The 21,032-nt window shown below is 36.8% G+C and overlaps 1 protein-coding gene across 2 annotated transcripts in view; it reads right to left on the bottom strand.

The window, feature by feature from the left end:
• Window positions 1-1,222: 1,222 nt before the first annotated feature.
• Htr2c (5-hydroxytryptamine receptor 2C) overlaps window positions 1,223-21,032 on the bottom strand; it is a 74,428-nt gene continuing 54,618 nt past the window's right edge. The window contains exon 4 of one of the 2 annotated variants that reach the window (XM_059250630.1): window positions 1,223-2,196. In XM_059250630.1, coding sequence (XP_059106613.1) covers window positions 1,364-2,196 — 833 coding nt within the window. In that variant the 3' untranslated portion in view covers window positions 1,223-1,363. The remainder of the gene's footprint in view (window positions 2,197-21,032) is intronic. The other variant, XM_059250631.1, reaches the window with a different exon arrangement.

Below are 21,032 nucleotides of genomic sequence, written 5' to 3'. Positions count from 1 at the left end.
AGGCCCACGAATGAAACAATGGCCAACACTTATTGGAACACAACACTATATTTGAACAAGGATTTAACGTTTGAGGACATAATTGCAGTACAATGGAGAGCTTGCCACATTCACAAATTAGCTGCAGCCTTTTCCTGCACTAGAGAGTTTGGAAGGATCTGAAAATGAGATAAATTTTGTTTAAAATCCAAATGGAAACTCTGTATTTCTTTTCTTCCCAGAGTTCAATAAAAGCATCTTTTTCAATTAATTTTTTCACATTCTAAGGGCCTAATTCAGTAGTCCTTAATCAAGTAAAACTTCTAAGGTCATGGTTATTTACCCTTCTCATACTAGTTTTACTTAAAAATGGACTGCCAGATTGGGTCCTATAGATAGAGGTACCATAATTAAGAAAATATTTTAGTAAGGCTCAAAATGCAAATTTCACTTTGTGTGTAGCACACGAATTTCCAGAATTCTGAGATCAAAATCCAATTGATGTTGAATCCTGGATTGGGAATTAACTCTGAGATTTCATTTCCCAGTTTAGTCGTGGAATTAGGTATTTACTAAGGACCAGAATGAAAACACTAATTCCAGTTTGCTTATCATAATAATCAGAATTTGAACATTGTCTTTAAGAAGTGAAAAAGCTGTTTGGTGTGTATATCTCTTTAGCATCCTTCCACTTCTGTAGTCCTGGTTAACCAGCTGCTATGTTAAAACATCACTATGTTTGGGGACAGACATTGCAGCAAAAAACTGACACAATATTCTGACAATGTCAAATTGTACCCCGATGTGTAACAAGGAAGTTCAGTTCTGTCTCTGAGTCACTGATGGATATTATTCACAATGGGCAGAACCTATCTTACTGTGTTTATGTGTGTAGATGAGCAGAGTGAGAATTTTAAGCACATATTTACTGTTAACCTGGAAAAGATGCCACTGAATCTGTCAATTTAGGTGTGGTTTGAGATATCACCACAGTCATGTGCATCATTCTGGTCTCCTGCAAATGCCACCTGAGATGAACATCAACATTTCCACATTCACAAAAGAAACAAAGATAGGAAGGAAGAAAGCAAAGAAGGAGCAAGGAAGGAAGGGAATAAGGAAGGATGGGAGAGAGAAACACAAACACTATTATTCACCAAGGAATCAAAATAACTTAGTCTCCATCTATCATAAACAGTAAATATAGAACCCCAAATCTCACTGTTAACGCATGATTGTAAAGTACAGGTTTGCAAAGCTGTTTATCAAAACACTGTTTTGTCACACAGCAGTATTTACATTAGTTATGATCCTTAGGAAAATCAAGGGGGAAAACTTTCCTACAAGAGCTTTCCTGTAGGAAGGCTGTGCTGCTTGCTCTTGCTTACACACTGCTAATCCTCTCGCTGACCACACTGGAGGGATTGACTGGCAGCTCTAAATTCTCCACCTGCATCTCTATGCCAGGCTCAGTGTCATTAGCTTTCCTAGCCACACGTTCATTGGTATGCCGATAAATGTTAACATTGAGCTCCCTCCCAGACAAAGCAGTGGCAGCAACCCTAGGAATCTGTCTGACAGGAGGCTTTTTGTCTGGCTTATAATCGCAGCGCAAATATTTAGAGAAAGCCCTTCGGTACACTTTGTTGAAGAGAGTGTACACCAGAGGATTGATGCCCGAACACACATAGCCAATCCACACAAACACATTGAGAAGCTTCTCCATCAGCTTTTGGTTACAGGCCTTCCCACAAAGAACAGACAGGATATTAGTGATGAAAAACGGGCACCACATGACCAGAAAGACAAAGAATACAATGCCAAGGACTTTGGAAGCTTTCTTCTCATTGTTGATAGCTTGCATGGTGCCTCTAGGACGCTTTCCTTTCTTCTTCCGAGGCGGCGGCTTCTGATCTGGATTGGGGTTGAGAGAGTTCTCTTCATCACCAGCATTCCTCTTGCAGCAGCACTTCAGAAAGTTCAGGCTGATTTCAGGCATGTCCTCCTCAGTGTGGCCTCGAAGTAACATCAGAGTTTGACGGCGTAGGACGTAGATCGTTAAGAAGTAGGTGATCACCATAATCGTCAACGGGATGAAGAATGCCACGAAGGACCCGATGAGAACGAAGTTCGGGTCGTTGAGCACGCACGTGGTGTTATTCACGAACACTTTGCTTTCGTCCCTCAGTCCAATCACAGGGATAGGAACTGAAACACCTAGGGGAACAAAAAGGTGGGAAGTCATTACAGCATATGCAGTGATCGAGCAGGTTTGCACAGTAGCACAGTCAATTCATCAGCATTTTACCAAAAGGCATTTAGACTTGATGTTTGTTGAAAGCTATTCATGGCATGCCAGGCTGCTCATGGAACATATTGGTGCAGTTTATAATGATGGCTTTCTGTCATTTGCTGTAACAGAGTAGAATCTCCACATTTGAGACAAGCTATTGGAGATACGTTTATGTCTAGGAGTGGATGACTCCATTTCGTTCTATTTGGAGGCCCTAGAACTGTCCTGGCTTGTGGAAAGTGCTCAATAAATATTTGTTAAGCCAAGGAGTAGCTTCACATTTGTCCTGTGTAATATCATTAAGTTCAGTCATTCATTTTTTAGTATACTGTTACTCAAGTGCAACAGCAATGATATGTACACCGTCTACAATAGCCTGGGGGGGGGGTGACTGGATTGTGTTTCACCATTATGCAAAACTAACCTGTGAGCAGAAGTAACTGATTTTTTTTTCTTTTTGGCAAGGTCATGTGTGTGTGTGTGTGTGTGTGTGTGTGTGTGTGTGTGTGTGTATGTATGTGTGTGTGTTTGAGCATCAGCAATATGGTTTCAAGGTCAAGAAACAGTATGAGGCTGAGGATAAATCTTCAAGGTATTACGGGGGCTACGGGTGGGGATGAGGGAAGAAAGGGAAAGGGGATGGTGGGAGGTAAGGAGTAAGGAAAGGAGGAAGGGAAAGAGATGGGGTGGAGAGGGCAATAGAGATTCAGAGAGAGAGAGAGAGACAGACAGAGAGGCAGATTTTTTATTCATACAGGTATTGACAATTAGCCAGGAAAATAAACTGGATTCCTGACAGGATATCAGCAGAAAGGAAGGGAGCAGACAGTGATCTTATGCTGAAACCTTCTGGGAACTTTCAGAACTCACTATGGTAGACCATAAAGGTATTCTCCCCTCAACACATAGGTGCAATTTGCCAAAGGAATTTTCATATTCATCGGTCCTTTCTGCATCCTCAAGAAGTTAAAGTCTTGACAAACTCAAACGTGTCTGTGAGATTCTATCATAGGCTAGTGGAACTATGAGCTCCTGGATGTCCACATTTTGAAATGGAAGAGAAAGTCGAAGTGTACCCTCAAAGACAGTAGCTAAGCAGTCACCACATAAGGAACTATGAGGAACTTAATATCTTAAGGCCATACTAGTTGATATAAGTAGTCCTTGTCAACTGCAATGTATTAGACTGAAAGATCAAAAAGGAAAAAAATAGATAATATTGATTGGTATTTAATCTCTGGGAAGATAAAAAGGGGAGTGTTTGGAAAATGATTGTTAAGTATTTTCTCCAGACATTGAATTTCTGGTATGTGCGAGGAGTCCCTAGAAGTTTGAGACCTAGATATGCATGTATAGAAGTAGAGAAGGGCTTAGAAATTTGGAGACACCTTTCAAACTGTGCTTTTTGAAGCAAAAATTTGGACTTGAGTAGAATCACTCAGAACTTTGCTATGGTCCCTGGGAATACAGCCATTTCATGAGAAATATCTGGAAGAAAATTGGTACATCTTCCTAGGACCCTTTAGCAAGAGCATCAGAGGGCGCAAGTAAAGCAGTCCATCTCCAGTGCCTGCCTCCTCTGTTCCCCAGAACTTCGGGAATGAGATTCCGAGGCTGGTGACTCCTCTAAGAAGTTTGTCATCCTTCTATAGGCATGGGTTCGAAGGTAGATGTACCTGGATATGAAGGTCCAACTTTCCACTGAAAACGCTCCTGTAATCTTTGAGACCTTCTGAGAGACATCTGAAGTCCCTAGGGAAGGCGTCTTACAGTGGCTGTAAGACTGGTGTACATTGATGTCATTCAGAGCCCCGCTCTGGAGTATTGTGAATTTACATCTGGTAATAGATTTTTTTTTTTATCTTCCTAAGGAATCTAAGGAAAGCCTTGTTGTCAAGAGACAATAGGGGACGGGTGCAAGGACCACTATTATATATTTGAGTATAGGTATGCATGCATGTGAGCATGCCATAGAATGCCTATAGAGTTAAGACAGCAATTTTCACGAGTTGTTTTTCCCTTTTCAGAACTGAACTTGGGTCATCAGGCTTAGAGAAAGGGGCGTTTACTTCCTGAGTCATCTCAGTGGGACCAATTTTACACCTGCCATTCTTTTGTATAGTTTTATGTGCATTGAGGAAAGGGTAAATCTGATAGCTGTCTTTTATTTCATCCATTCTCTGTGTCACATGCTGAGCCATGTGTATTATGGATAACAGAGATGAAAAATGTTTTATCTTAATTTGGTTAAAACCCTCTACAATAGATATAATTTGGTCAAGTAGTTTAACCTATTTACTAAATCTGTACAATCATAAATTTTGTTTCTGGAAGCCATGAATTCAGTCAACAAACAAGAGGACTTTCACTTTTGAAAACACCATATGTACATTATCCATAATGATAACAATCATAGTAACAGCATTAATAACAATATATCACGCACAGACTATTTTATTTAATATTTTAAAAACTTAAAAAATAGTATCAGCAGTTCTCAAAGTGTGCTTCAAGGACCCAGAGTTTCTGAGACTTTTATAATTCTTTTGTGGGTATAGTTTTCATTTTCCAACTTTTATTATATTTTGGGAGTTTCATGGACATGAACTCATGTAACTCAGCCTGGCCTTGAACTTCTGATTTCCCCACCTCCACCTATTGAGTGCTCGGATTACAGGCTTCCTTTTTCATCTTTCTGTCTTTGAAACATCATAGTTCATTGATTGCTTGTCTGTATTTAGGGATTTAGGTCTTGTATAAATAGAAATTTAAAAATTCAAACCTGCAAAACAATGTTTTTATTTCTGAAAAAATTTAAATTGTATCAACTGTCATAAAAATTTGTAACATGTTACTATTAAGCAGGCTTAGTTTATTATCATTATTTAAAGGAAAATAATTCATTAGGTCTTTTTAAACTTTTAATGTCCAATATCACAAACATTAATATTTATACTATTGATATAATGTATAATCCACATAAATAAAAGTCCTTGAGTGTGGTGATATATTGTATACCCTAATAAAATTTGCCTAAAAATCAGAGAACAGGACAAGCCACTAGATTAAACATAGAGGCCAGGCAGTTGTGGCACACACCTTTAATCCCAGTACTGGGAAGCACACACGCCTTTAATCAATATATCATGATACTTGGGAGTCCTTAAGTATTTTAAAATGTATTAAGGGTTCTTAAACCAAAAACTTTGAGAACACCTGTTTTGTGTTTGTAGATAAGTTATTTAGCAGATATGCAAAGTCTTATCAATTTCAATTCAAGCAATGGTAATGAATGTGTTATTATACCATTAAGCATAAATAACAGTACTACTACCAATAATATACCTTAAATGCATTAATTTATTTTCATAAACATTCAGAAAGGCATTTATTATTTGATCAAGCTAACTTCAGAAAAGTTAAATTTAGCAAATATGTACTCCTTGATTTTTTTACATCCTTGATTTGATCAAGTAAGAAGGGTAGAAATGAACTGCTTTTAGCATCATATATCAATAATAATTTCAAAGACAAAAACTACTTTTACCTAGTGTTTCATATGTTACTACATGATTCAATTATTTGAAAATTTTCCATTAGTTCATATATTATTTAATTCAATACAGACAATAAAAAACACAAATAATTATAAGGGGAATTAACTTAATTTAATGTTTCTGAAGTTAACTTTGGTAAGGCTGTGTCATATTAGGATATTAGAAACAGTTAAAACAAGTTATAATTGAGTAATGCTATAAATTGCAGGTGTTATTTCAACTAATAAATGGTCAAATATTATGCATGCATTATCTCATCAATTTTTGCAAACTTTGAAAAATAGTTTTTAACAGTAATTAATTACTAATATTATTTAAAGATAAAAATGAATCTTTAATAAGCATATAAAATCTAACTTAATAATATAGAAACATGGAATTCAGTAATATATATTTCAAGTTTTTTGAAAATATTAAACATTAATACTATGTATATTTTATTAAAAATACAATCTGTTACTACAACTTAATTATTAATGTTATTTAAAAATAAAATGAATCTTCAATAAGCATGTAAAACATAACAACATTATTATTATAGAAACAGCTATTACTGCTGCCATTATTACTCTCACTCATTAAAGACCATCATTAATAAATTAACTATGTTTACTGATTCTCGTGCTGTATTTGCATGCATTAGCTCATTCTAATTTAATAAAACTCATTATTAAAATTATTTTACTGCAAATGTAAGCCTGAGTATTACTGACTCTTACACTTGCTTGACATTACAAACTCTGTCTACATGCATTATCTTATTCTGTTCTCATATAAGACTCATTAAATTAAATTAAATTATTTTATTCAAAAAAAGTAAATCTAGAGTGGTCTATGTATAAATGCATTTATATTAATTCCTAAAACCTTGAATTCAAGCAACACAGATCAGTGCTTTTCAAACCATCAGATAATATCATTTGCCAATGATACTAAAGGGGACATTTGTTTTTTTAAATCATTTTTGGATTTATAAGTGATAGTGTATTATAATCATTGCTGAGTAGACAACAGTTGTCAAATTGTTCTCCTATTTAGCAACCCTGGTTTGAGAAACTTCAGTAGACACCAGTAGCAGTATTTATAAAATGAATACAGTAGAGCAGCATAGCAATACTATGGGAAAAAACAAAAAAAATATGCCACAAGAGTCACAAATAGTTCTAGAGTTGCAAACATCTTCTTTGCCTTTAAAACTAAGTTCATTGTTGCTTAGAGAGAAAGCAGTCATAACAGAATAATAAAGAGATTATCAAGATATAGGTAATAAATGACTGGTGAATGGTGGCATGAAAAGGACAAATGGATACATTTCCTAGGATAGCTTCCCCAACAATATGAAACTATGGACTAGAGAAATTGCTGTGGATCTTTGGGGATGCCTCTGATATATCTACTTTCAAGTATTATGTAATGCAGAGAGGGTATTTTTCAAGGACATCTAGGTGGACAAGGCTGACATGACTAATCCCTTGCCTCCTGGTGTGAGTCCCTTGAACACCATAGTTACCAGCATGTGATGAAAGACTATTATTAGGAACCAAAGCAGAAGTGGATCTCTCGGATCTCTCTCTCTCTCTCTCTCTCTCTCTCTCTCTCTCTCTCTCTGTGTGTGTGTGTGTGTGTGTGTGTGTGTGTGTGTAACACTGGGAGGAGAGGAGGGAGAGAAAACTGGGGTCAGGTTATAATACATGAGAGAAGAAAAAAATAAGTAAAAATGAACAAAAAAGAAGAATATAGAAAAACAGGCCTGCTTCAATTTTCAGATGACAAATTGTTACTAACATTTGGAGAGGGGGCATTTTGTATGCGTGAGGACTAATTTAATTCTGGTGTTGGTGGCATGGGAACTTCAAGGAACCCACACTCAACTTGTAACCTCAAGGATTTTTAACTTTGAATCAAGAAAGAAGACAGGCATATATGTATGTGTATATGAATAGGTATATATGTGTACATATGTATTTATAGGGCAGTGACTGCTAGTATAGTGCCAAGAGTTCCTCATATCATGTTGAGGAAATGTGATCTAAAAGAAGACAGTAAGACAGATATCATGAGGAGACTGAGCTTGCAAGAGGAACGCCTGGGGAACAGAAAGTACACTTGGCCAGAAATGTCTGTGGAAGTGGGAGAAGGAGGTTCTGGTATTAAGTACAGTATGGCTGGTAGCATGGGGAGAAGAAATTTTCAGGAACTCTCTTCGATGGCCGCATTATACCATAAACTAATGTAGCTTGAGGAAAGTTACTATTGATGGATGATAAAGAGCTTAGCCATAGAAGGTAAGCATAGTGGGGTTAAGAGAACTCACAAACAGAGAACAACAACCATTACAAAGGTCCCTAAGCAGGCAAAGAGATACAATTAGAAAAAAAAAATGACAAAAGGGCAGAGTGATTTTCTTTCCTATGGGAACTGTTGGAATAGGTGACAGTAATTGTCGGGGCTGTACAGAAAGCCAGAAAGTGACAGAAAGGAGAAAGAAGTGGCAAAATTCACTGAATTGTTGACTGGATTGACAAAATGGTTGACATAGATGTTTCTTGATTCCATTCAGCAACTAGAAATCAAATGAGTTTTTCTTAGAAATAAGGTGATAGTTGGGCACTCATATGCTACGAAGAAAATATCCACGAGAATAAATATAAAGAGGTTGGGGAAAAAAAGACAAGAGAACCTAGGAAAAGATGCACACTTAGGTCCCGGGAGGAAAATAAAGCCTCAGAAAGATGGTGGCCTCAGTTCTCTAATAAACACACAGAAGAGAGATGATTATATAAGGGGAAACAGAAATCTAAATGAAAGAAGAAATGGGGGTTAAAGGTCAGGGATGAGTTGCTGAGATCTTTAGAAAGTTCCATTGTAAATACAAAGTGACTCTGACTCTCAGGAAGTGCCACTAGACTAGAAAAGTGGTTCTCAACCTGTGGGTCGCAGCCCTGCTGGGATAATCTTTTTGTGTTTTGTGTGAAGAAGATGTGTCTCTGTTTTACCTCAGCTGCCTAAGGCACCTTCTGTTTGGTTTAATAAAGAGCTGAACAGTCAATAGCTAGGCAGAAAAGGATAGGCTAAACTTCTGGGCAGAGATAGGAACTCTGGAAAGAATCTGGCTTGAGGGACTCAACAGTGAGACATGGAGGAAGTCAGACATACAGTATGGAGAAGTGGTAACTAGCCATATGGCAGAATGTACATTAATATAAACAAGTTAATTTAAGTTAGAAGAGCTAGCTGGAAACAAGCATAAGCCAAGGCCAAGCTTTCATACTTAATAATAAGTCTCTGTGTCATTATTCCAGAGCTGGTGGTCCAAAGAAAATCAGACTATACAACTCCATTTGGTAAACCTCTATCATAAAACAAATATTTACGTTGTGATTCATAACAGTAGAAAAATTACAGTTATGGAGTAGCAACAAAAATAATTTTAGGATTAGTGGTCCCCACAACATGAGGAACCGCATTAAAGGGTCCCATCATTAGGGAGGTTAAGGACCACTGTACTAAAGGAGAGGGAAGCAGGGGTAAGTGCAGGCTTCCATCCAGCGCAGTAGGGCAGGTGGCTCACGATCTACTGTGAGAACATGGGGGAAGGACTCATTTGCCTTGTGGTAAGTTAGTGGTGCTCGCAGGGGATCAACATGAAATCTTCTTGACTATTTGTGTTCAAAGTTCTGGAGATAGATGCAGGTTAGCCACATAATTTTTCTTAAAAGGGGAAATTACAAAGTCATGACTTTTAGGGGGAATAGTGGTAACAAAAAAGGAACCTGGAAAGTCTGAGGTAAAGGTTTGAACCTTTTCTTCTGATTGTGTACTTCTTTTTAAGAATAGGGTTCCTCAATGGAAACAAAATGATATATAAGAGATCTCAAAGGAGCCAAACTACAGTTGGCTCCTTGTTTAATATTCTGCTGTCAAAATATGAATGGTAATCTTAGAAAGAGTAACACACGTATTCTTTGTGTGGTTCGGGTAAATGAACGTAGGGCCTTGCACAGGCAAGAGCCACCTTCCCAGCTCTCTTTTTGCATTTTGTATTTCAAGACAGTCTCACTAAATTGTTCAGGGTGGCCTTGAATTTGCTCTGTTACACAAGCAAACCTTAAATTTGTGATCCCCCTGCCTCAGTGCCTCCCGCGTGCCTGCGATTAACAGACCTGTGCCAGCAGTCCTGGTTTTGTGCATGAGTTTTAATTAGCACAGCAAGTAACAAAGTCCAGTGAAATTTTGAAATAGTGATGAGCATCTATCATATGACACTGTTTCTGCCACAACTCAAGGTTATTTGAAAATATGTGCAGTACATGTCGGTGATATAATTCAAACATCCAAATTATTTTTGTGCTGTCTTGCATATATTTATAGCTAAGTCAATGGAGTCTCAAATTTCATTTATTGGTTAGATAAAATGTTTTTTCACAATCAAAATTAAAACAAATTTCATGTTATAGTAGGTAGTATTAAAATCAGCTTTAGAGTCATAACAAACAATTACAGAACCCTTTTTAAAAACCATGGTAGTATAACACAAAACAAATTCAGTAGTATTTTTGGAGGGTCTTTTGGTGTTATTGTTGTTTTGTTTTGTTTTTGTCACACAGTGCCTTTAACATTTTTTTAACCTCACAGATCTTTCATTATATTTTGTGGTTTCTGATTTTATTTATTTTTATGGGTTTTCTGTGTGTATCTCAGTGTCTGTTTGTGTGTGTTTTGTGTTTCTTGTGCTTTTTCTTTTTCTCTTTTTTCCTTTTTTTGGTCTGTTTCTGGTTTGTTTGTTTGTTTTTATCTTCTTATTAGATGGCTGTTTGTATTATAGTGAGAGAAAGAAAGAATGTGGATTTGAGCGGGTGGGAAAGTAGAGAGGATCTTGGAGAACCTACAGGAAAGGAAACTATAATCGGAATATGTTATATGAAAAAAATCTATTTTCAATTGAAAAATAAAAATATAAAAATAAAAAAAGAGCATTTTATATTAGTGGTTGAGAAACTTATAGAAAATACATACTCCTACTAATAACATTCAGAAACTCAGAGCAAATTTTTGAGCAACAATAACAAAGCATTTGTAGGTACTTGAAACTGAACAAGCAGTAAGAAGAAACTCTACGGAACCCAGGCATTCCACTCAAAGTTGGGAATCATGGCAACTGAATCTCCACGTCTATGTCCTTTCCCTGAGGGCCTTCTCTAGAACTGGAAAAGTTGCTTTTTAACTGAACTTCGAGTGGGAATAAAGACATTAGGACTGCCAGAAGAACTAGGATGGAGGTGGTATAAGGAAAGCAAAGCTGCAACTCACTGTTATTAAAACAACACAGACCATCCAAGGCTTCTGCAATAGCATTTTTACAAGGTTACTAGAGATACAAAGAAATGGAGGAATATACCAAAGGTGATATTAAGTCACCAGAAACAGAGCAACAGATAAACCTGAGTGTTACAATGAACAGAGAAGAACTTTATCATAAATACGTTAAATAATCCCCCAGAAATGATAACTGTAGTAGTAGCTGTAGAAATTGAAATTTCAGAATGGGTGTAAAAATGAAAGAAAATCTCGCAACTGTAAAATACACTCCTTGAAAGACTGGATGGGAATACCCGTAAAAGCAGTAGCTGTTGAATTTGAAAGTCAATGTAAATCATCTAAGCTTAAGCACAATGAAAACATTGTTGTAGCTTGGTGGTGGTAGGGGTGCATGCCTTTAATCCCAGAATTTGGGAGGCAGTCCTGGGCAGATCTTTGTGAGTTTGAAGCCAGCCTGGTCTGGTTACACAGAGAAACTCTGTCTTGAAAAACCAAAACACACACACACACACACACACACACACACACACACACACACACACACAAACAAACAAACAAAAAACTAAACCAAATCAAAACAAATCAAAAAACATCATTGAAAAAATTTGGATCTATGTTTGTAGCCTTGACAAAGTTCCTAGATTTCAACTTGCCATCGTATCAAAAGCTTCTTGAAGTTTGAGACAACTCTTTTTAGGAATAGAATGGCTTTAAGGAAAACACATAGACCTATGCTTATGTTTCTACTTGGGTATAATGTCTTGATCATGGGACAGGATTAGTTATCCTGCTGAACGAGGAAGGCAGAGGGCAGAAATGTGCATTGCAAATTGCTCTTTTTCCTGGACAAACAGTAGAAGAGGTAGACTGCAGAGTGGGAGAGAGGCATATATCCATATATGATCCCTTCAAATACCTGCTTGAGGACTAGGTTGCTCATATACAAGTGATACTCCTTAAGACCTCACAGAGGAAAAAATAAAAGACCTCATGGAGAGTGGCAGCTATCAAGATAACAACAGAAAAAAAGGCAAAAGGTGGCATAGTTCTAGTTGAAGTCTATCCCAGTCAGAATGATGAAATATCAGTGCTACCTTGCTAGCACTGAAGGTTGCTAACATAAGGGGGGAAACGCTCAGTAGTGATCCAGACTTTACTGTAATGTAGCCTGAAATGAAACCTCAGCATGAGCAAGGAGACCAGTTAGAAAAATGAACAGCATGCCAGTCTAAAATGTAACACCCTGGAACTGAAAACAATGCATTCTAGACTCTTGGTGATGCCTTACTAGAAATAGAATCTTAATATAACAAGCTTGATTCCCATTGCCCTACAAAGATGTATAATGATATAAAGTCAAATGAATGGAAAATTTAAACCTCTGAATGAAAAGTAAGATGGACTAACTTAAAATGATTGTTAGAGATGAGGGAAAAGGGGGAACCTGAACTTGTGGACAGGACCATGAAAGATTTTGAATAATGAAAAAATGAAAACTAGATTAGAGAAACCAATAGAATTTCAGTAACTGTTGTCAGACATGCAAATGTTTTAGAACATGAGAAGAAAGAATGGGGCATGAAAATCCTGGAGGAAATAAAGGCAACTACTGGCTCAATTTGATGAAAAAGTATGCATCTCTAGGAATTTGTAGCTCAGCAAACATTTAGTAGGACAAATTCAAAAGAAATAGGACGAAATACCATGGGGAATTATTTAAGAATATAAATTTAAAAATCTAAAAGGTAACCGGTGGAAACAATGACAGATCTCAGAGAGGATTAACGCTGGACACTTTACATCAAAATCCAGGAAGATGGAAAATAACATAAGGATCTCTCAGGAGAACTGAGGAAAAACCTCACCTAAGGAACCTACATCTGTCAAGTCATAGTTTTATCAAAAAATGGATATAACTTTCATAAATGAAAGTAAGATTAAGACTTATTTTCTTCCCAGATCAACTAAGCGGAAATTGCTCATGGACATTCATTAAATTGCTAAAGGAACTGCTTAAGGCTGATGGAATTGCTATCAGGAAGAAATTCAACTCAAATAAAGGCAAGAAGAATGCCAGACTCATAAGCATATCTAGCAGACCATTTGTTTTATCCTCATTTATTAATGAAGCTGTGAAGTACAAATAATTTGAAATTGTATCTATAACATATAGAAATAGCACATATGACAATATGAAACTAAGTTTTTAAATTTTTTCACTTTTGAAGTCTGGAGTGGGAAAACAATGCCTTATTAAAACCAGAGTGACTGAGATAAGAAAGTGTACAGTGATTCTCTAGAACAACTGCAAGTAATAACACACAGAAGCTAAGAGTTCAATACAAGTACTGAAATGCAATGCTATTTTTTTCCTATATAGAAGAGAAGGTAGCCCCCCCCAAAAAAAGAAGAGTCCTGGAACAAAAACAAGAGAAACATAGAAAACAAAGATCAAGATGTAAAGGTTCAATCAAGTCATAAACAATTATACCACAGTTACCAAAATTATAATTAATTTGTGCATAAATAGTACAGATTCAAGGTAGAATTTTCAGAATAGGGTAAGAAAATAAGACTATTAGCTGTATTAAAAAGATAAACTTTAAATATACTGAAGACATATGTAAGTAGAAAATTAAAAATGGTGGACAATATTGTATAGATAATCAGTATAAATGGTAATATGAAAGATTATCTCAAGAGAAGGCATATTACCAGCAATGAATGTGTTCAAAATAATGAATATGTTCAACAATGGTACACATCAATCTTAAATATATTTCTCCATAATAAGAGGACCTCAAAATGCCTGAAAGGAAATGTAGCAGAATGAAAGGATGCAATCAAGAAACCAACATAACTAAAAGTTATGACTATAACTGACAACCTTAGCACTCTTCAACCAGTACATATTAGTAAAATAAAGATAATATGAGAAATAGGAACACCTTACCTAGTTTGATATAAGAGATGTTTAGAGACATATATCAAAACACAGTTTTTTATTAATAATCACATGATCAGCAAGATAAATCATCTACTGGGACATAGAATTTACATGCTTATTGGCAGTAGCAGAAGTCAATTAGAAATCGATGGTAAATGAGATACAGATAATTACACCCTATCCTCCTTAAGGCAGTGGAAAAATTGTTGCCATCTTAAAACCTCAAAGTCAAGAAAAGAAGACGTGAAATTGGAAAGACAGTTTGGACAAATAAATCAAAGACATTTAAAGTTTGTGGTAATAGCAAAAAGTAGGTTCAGAGAGAGTTTTAACTGTGAATGCTTGTATCAGAAAAGAAGTAGTTAAATCAATAATCTGTTTCTGTGGTTAAAAGCTTAAAAAGAGTAAAAACTGACATACCAAATAAAGGCTACAACAAAACAGCAGCAAATCAAAGGGAAGGAAATCACACAACTCTTGAGATAATTTTTATAAGTCAGAAATTTGTTATTTATTCGTTTTTTTATGCTAATGATGAGTCTGTATTAGATGCAAGGAGGAAAAATAAGAGGACCAGAGAGAACAAGTTGTCAAATGTGAAGAGCAACAGTCCTGCACTACCTACCGTCTACGGATAATAGCACAGAAAGGTAATTACTCTGATGTAGTGTGATCAGCTGTATGCTCTACTGTTTCCTATACAGTGCAAAATAATCATTCAATAATTAATCATTTATACTCCAAAGCTCATTCATATCCCCACATACAATAGGGGTAATATGCACTTTTTATATACCTCAATGCTTTGTCTCTCAAGCTATCTAGCCTCTCTTTGTGAGATCAACAGATACTGGATTATATACTTGTGCTCAATAGGTTGCTGATGCTCATTTTAAAGTTTATCTGCATTATTGAAATTTAACTTGTAAAACATTAAAAAGCACACAGATTTCAAATATATGTTTGAAATAGATATATTTCCAAATTTATAAATATGTTCAAATCAATGTGTATTTCTAAACACTACATGTGCTCAGAGGAAATTCTAAGACATGATACAAAGAAGGATCAAGAAACCAAGAAAACTGAGCGGAAGTATCAGTTGCCCCACAGTGTGAGGAGAACAGATTTTTCAATTAGAGCACTGATCATTAACTGCCTCCCAGAAGGGAAAAACAATAATCCTCTCAAAATGAAACCAATTCTAGAATATTACAGTAGGTAACAATACCCAATTCTTCACGTAAAGTTATTCAATTGAAAAAAAAGCAGAAAATGGAATTTATAAGCACTAAAAATAGAAAGTTAATGTAAATAGATTAGGACCGATCACAGGGCTTGACTTAAAAATCTCAATGTACTACTTTAATATGAATGAAACTAAAGCAGTATCATTTGAAAGACAGCAAGATCAGGCCCTCTGAATGGGTGAGATAGTCAATTGGCTTGATCTGTTTGGGAGGCATCCAGGCAGTGGGACCGGGTCCTGTGCTCATTGCATGAGTTGGCTGTTTGAAACCTGGGGCCTATGCAGGGTCGCTTGGCTCGGCCTGGGAGGAGGGGACTGGATCTACCTGGACTGAGTCTACCAGGTTGATCTCAGTCTGCGGGGAAGGCTTTGCCCTGGAGGAGATGGGAATGGGGGGCGGGATGGGGGGGGAAGGTGAGGGGGATGGAAGGGGGGAGAACAAGGGAATCCGTGGCTGATATGTAGAACTGAATTAATTGTATTACAAAATAAAAATTAAAAAAAAAGAAAGACAGCAAGTTAATAGAAGAGAAACTATAAAAAGAACAAGTAGAAATTTTGGTGTTTATAATATTCAAAACAATTCAAAAAAACCACTTCATGATCAAATTGAAAATTTCAGAGGCCTGGAACATCAATGATTAGGGAGTGACATCATGAAAACAAAAAAGAATAAAGGCTGAGATATATAAAATAATATTCAATGGAGCAACTTGTGTTCCTGGAGGGTCAGAGAGGGAAAGGAGCAACAAGCATATTTGAGAAAATGGAGGTTAATAATTTCACAAATTGCTGAAAAAATATCTCAGCCTAGATTTCTCTAAAGTGCAATGAACTCCAAACACAAAAGACAAACTGTCACACCAGGACAAATAGTTTTCTGATTTAAAAATATAAAATAGAGTGTATATGAATTGTCTGGCATACTTGAGGTCTTAGATTAAGCCTCAAAACTGCAAAGATATATTTTAAAGATGATGCAATAAAAATTTGAAATTATTAGTAAGAAAAGGCATATTGCATGAAGAGAAAAAATATGATTATTTGCTCACATCACCAGAAAATATGAAGTCACCAAGACACCCAAATCCAAAAAGTGGACAGAAAATAAATGGTTGATCAACAGATCTATTTTCTGTGAAACAATTTCTCAAAATTGAAGGTGAGATGCAAACATCTTTATTAAATAGAAACAGAAATATTGGTAGATTTTAGTATGAGAAAAATGCTTCAATGAAGTCTCTGAGGACACAAAGAAAAGATATGAGCAAGAAACAGTGAAGAATACATAAATATGTGAATATAAGATTAAATGTGATATAGCAGCTGGGCTAGGTGGTATGTGTCTAGAATCTCAATGCTCAGGGAGCAGACTCAGGGGAAACACCACAAATTCAAAGTAAGACTGGTCTACATACTGAATTTCAGCCTAGCCAGGGATATACAGGAAGACCCTCCGTGTGTGTGTGTGTGTGTGTGTGTGTGTGTGTGTGTGTGTGTGTGTGTCTGCCTGCCTGTCTGCCTGTCTGAGTCTGCATGTACACATTACACTAAATGTTGGGGATGATTAAAGTGACTCCACTCTTACAAATTTAGTTATTTCTGAGTGGGAAATAACTAATGATTGAGATCAATTAAGGAGGCACACTTTGTTTTCTATCTTAACAATTTAAATGAAGGGGGTGTATCTAAAGGACAATGCCAGCGTTTACTGACCTTGGTGTGGTAGTACCAGGTGGCAGATGCAGGTAGATCTCTGTGAGTTTGGGCCTAGCCTCTTCTACATAACAGTAAGAATCTAGATAATAATAATAATAATAACAGGATGAAGAGGAAGATATGAAGAAGGAGGAGGAGAAGGAGGAGAAGGAGAAGAATGAAAGCAGGAAGAGGAAGGAGAAGAAGGAAGAAGGAGGAGGAGGAGGAGGAGGAGGAGGAGGAGGAGGAGGAGGAGGAGGAGGAGGTGGTGGTTATTGGGGGAAAAACAGAATGGAAGTGACTTCTATAAAAATAGTACAGTTAGACTTCCAAATTTTTCACTCTCAGTTAATGCAACAGAAAACCTGGAGGAAAATAGAATTAGCACTCTAGGATTGTGGAAAGTAATCAAAGAGTAGCAACAGAGGAAATATTGATTCAAGAAAAATGTCTTGCTATTGTCAAGAATCAAAGCTTTCACCATCTCTGCTACCCACATCAGTGGCAGCCTTGAATAACAGCTTTTGGTCTTGATACAATGGTAGAAAAATGGAGCAGATCTTTCAAATCCAGGAACTCAAATATATAGCTATTTGTCATGTCTGGTGTTGTTCCGGAAGACCAACTAAAGGCTTTTCTTTGTTGGATAGGCCTAGGAGTTTAACCAGTTCTAAAAGGCTCTCTCTGAGGGACAGTTCTGGAAAACATTTCTGGCAATTGTTCTAACGATTCGGCTGCCTAAGGCAATAGCTAACAATTGCATGTGGATGGAACAAGCAGAAAGAGGGGAGAAGCTGAAGAATAACTATGTTCATAAGGATGTCTGAAACTCCAACATAGTTCTCATAATTTAGATTTCTCTAAGTATGCAACCATTCCTAAGGCTGTAATTTGCAAAGATCCCATGTGGCCCTAAGCTCTCAGTTCTGGCTGACGCTGAGGCCCTATGCAAGCAGGCTGGAAAGTGCACAGGAGATCTGTAACTCCCTAGCTGATTGCTGGCGATGTGTCCCAACAATAACACAGAATCTGGCAAGGGCATGGATTTATTGTTTCCAGACATGAAAGTAATCTTTATCTAATAACCAGTGAGTCACTAAACTAATGAGACAGAGACTTTGTTGATAAAGAATATATACTTTGTACAATTAGTCCAGAAAAGTCACTAAGTATACTAATCCAAAGAAACAAAACATATGGCCAATGCATAATAAATAAAACAGCCATTAAAACCTTTTCCCCAGGGAGCCTAGATATGGAACTTATCCATACAAATAATAATAAAGGAAGGCATAGCCAACTTATTACTCAGAAATACTACTAAAAACTACAAAAGAACAATGGAGGATGGGGTGTAGAGCAATCATATAGCTCTTGCCTACACATACCCAGATGTCTTGGGTTCCATCCTAATCACTGAGGAAGACATTTATAGAAATAGTTATGGGGGCATAAAGCACAAAAGGGAGCACTTAATCAGGAAAGTCACTAGTGCTCTATAAGAACAGTGAGATTCTATAGTGTCTAAATAATCTACATTTTATTCTTCCCACCTCTCAACTCAATGAGATGCGAGACCGCCCCTTGACAAAACACAGCAGTGCATAAGGCTTTCCCACACTCCTAGTTTTTAGTCTGAAGTATACATTTCAAGTAGTGGCAGGACAGCAGCACTTTCATCCTGCCACAGAAACTATGGGGTGAGTGTGACAACAGTGAGTGCAGGGACATCATTCTATTTTGTGTATGCTACTGCTGAAAGCTCAGAGTCCTAAATTGCTGTTTTCACAGATCATAAAGCCGTGGTTCGATGTCAAGAGAAGCAAGCCAAAAACTTAACTGTTCCTCAGGTACTCAGAGACTACAGTGCATTTATTATTCAGAAAAGCCCACTAGGACTCCCCATCCCTCCCAACTCTACTTCTTGGGAGAGAACTGACAATAAAGTTAATAGTTTTACATCTCTTCTCAGAGAAACTGACTTATTTACAGTATAGTGTGGAAAAGTTGAACCCTGAGAACAATAAAGACAGCTGAGATTCCTAACCAATATGATGATGAAAACTCCTCAATAGACCAGCTTAGCCAACAGAAAGTGAATTAAAATGCACACACACACACACACACACACACACACACACACACACACACACACGAAATACCAAGAAGTGAGGAAGGAAAGAAAGGAACAGAACCAATATTTTTAAAATAATGACTGAAAATTTCTCAAATTTATTAAAAAATCCAATAATCTACAAATCTAGGAATTCAATCAACCCTAAGTGTCATGTAAATCAACAGAACCACAAATATATATATATATATATATATATATATCATAATTAAGAGAAGTATAAAACTTTAATATTAGTAGAAAGGGAAAAGGAGGTTTATCTCATAAGTCACAATAAATGTAATTTTATATTTACTTTCAGGTAACATATTTGTTTTAAGTAAAACCAAAGAACTTTAATACAGGTGAATGAATCAGGGGTCTATCAGAGAAATCTGATTGATGTTCCTAAAGTATTTTTTTTGTAATCAAAGAGAAATGCTCAATCTCATAGAGTGGCAAGTTGGCTAAAGGTGATGTCACCAAGTTTGATGATGAAAGTTCAATATCTAGGACACACATACCTGAACGGGGAGAACTGACTACCACAAGTGATCCTCTGATTTCCACACAATGCAGTAGAAAGTACATACCCACACAATACACACAAATTAATAAATATGCTAAAAAATTTTAAAGGAGATTAAGGAGAGATATAGGTAAAATTAGAAGAGGGAAAGCTGAGAATATTTATCATCATCACAATTATCTTACAAGAACTAGTAAAGAATGTTCTTTAAACTGAGAGATTCTAAAGGATAAGAAGAAAACAATAGAAATAAAACTCATTGATAAGTGTTTATATAATTAGATTACTTGGGGTTTGGGGGATGTCTAGTTTCTTTTCAACAGGAGAATCACAAGTGGCAGAGAAACACTCGAAGAATGCTCAAAATCCTTAGTTATCAGGGAAATGCAAATTAAAATGATTCTGAGATACCATCTTATACCTGTCAGAATGGTTAAGTTCCAACACACAAATGACAGTTTATGTTGGGGATGGTGTGGAGTAAGGGAAACTCTCCTTCACTTTAGAAATCAATATGGTGGCTTCTTAGAAAATTAGGAATTAATCTACCTCATGACCCAGTTATACCACTCTTGGGCATATACCCAAAAGATGCTCAATCATACCATAAGGCCACTTGATCAACTATGTTCATACCAATTTTATTTGTAATGTGAGAACCTGGAAACAACTTATACGACCCTCAACTAAATAATGGATAAAGAAAATGTGGTGGATGGAACTAGCAAAAATCATCCTGAGTGAAGTAACCCAGACCAAGAGAGACAAACATGGTATGTATTCACTCATTAGTGGATATTAGCTGTCAGTAAAGGATAATCATGCTAAATTCACAGACCCAAAGAGGCTAGGAAAACAAGGATGGCCCAAGAGGGGGGCATGTGGATTTCCCTGGGAAAAGATCTCCTGGGTGGGCTGGGAGTGGGTGGGGATGGGAACTTGAGGGATCAGGTTGAGGGGTGGATGGAGGAGGAGAATACTGAAAGAGATGACTGGAAAGGGGGGCATTTTGGGGTCAGGTAGAAACCTGGTGCAAGAAAAGCTCCCATGAATCTACAAGGATGATCCCAGCTAAGACTCCTAGCAATAGTGGATATGTAGCCTAAACTAGACACCTCCTGTGATCAGATTGATAACTATCCCAATTGTCATTAGAGAGCCCTCATCCAGTAACTGGTGGAAACAAATAGAGACCCACAGCCGAACAGTATGAAATCTGGGAATCCTGCTGAAGAAAGGGGGGAAGGTTTGTAGGGGCCAGAGGGGCCAAGGACATCACAAGAAAACCTACAGAAACAACTAACCTGGCTCACAAGAACACACAAAGACTAAACCAACACCCAGGGAG

Source organism: Peromyscus eremicus, chromosome X (assembly GCF_949786415.1).
Source record: "Peromyscus eremicus chromosome X, PerEre_H2_v1, whole genome shotgun sequence".
Taxonomy (NCBI): Eukaryota; Metazoa; Chordata; class Mammalia; order Rodentia; family Cricetidae; genus Peromyscus; species Peromyscus eremicus.
This window is presented reverse-complemented; position numbering and strand designations above follow the sequence as displayed.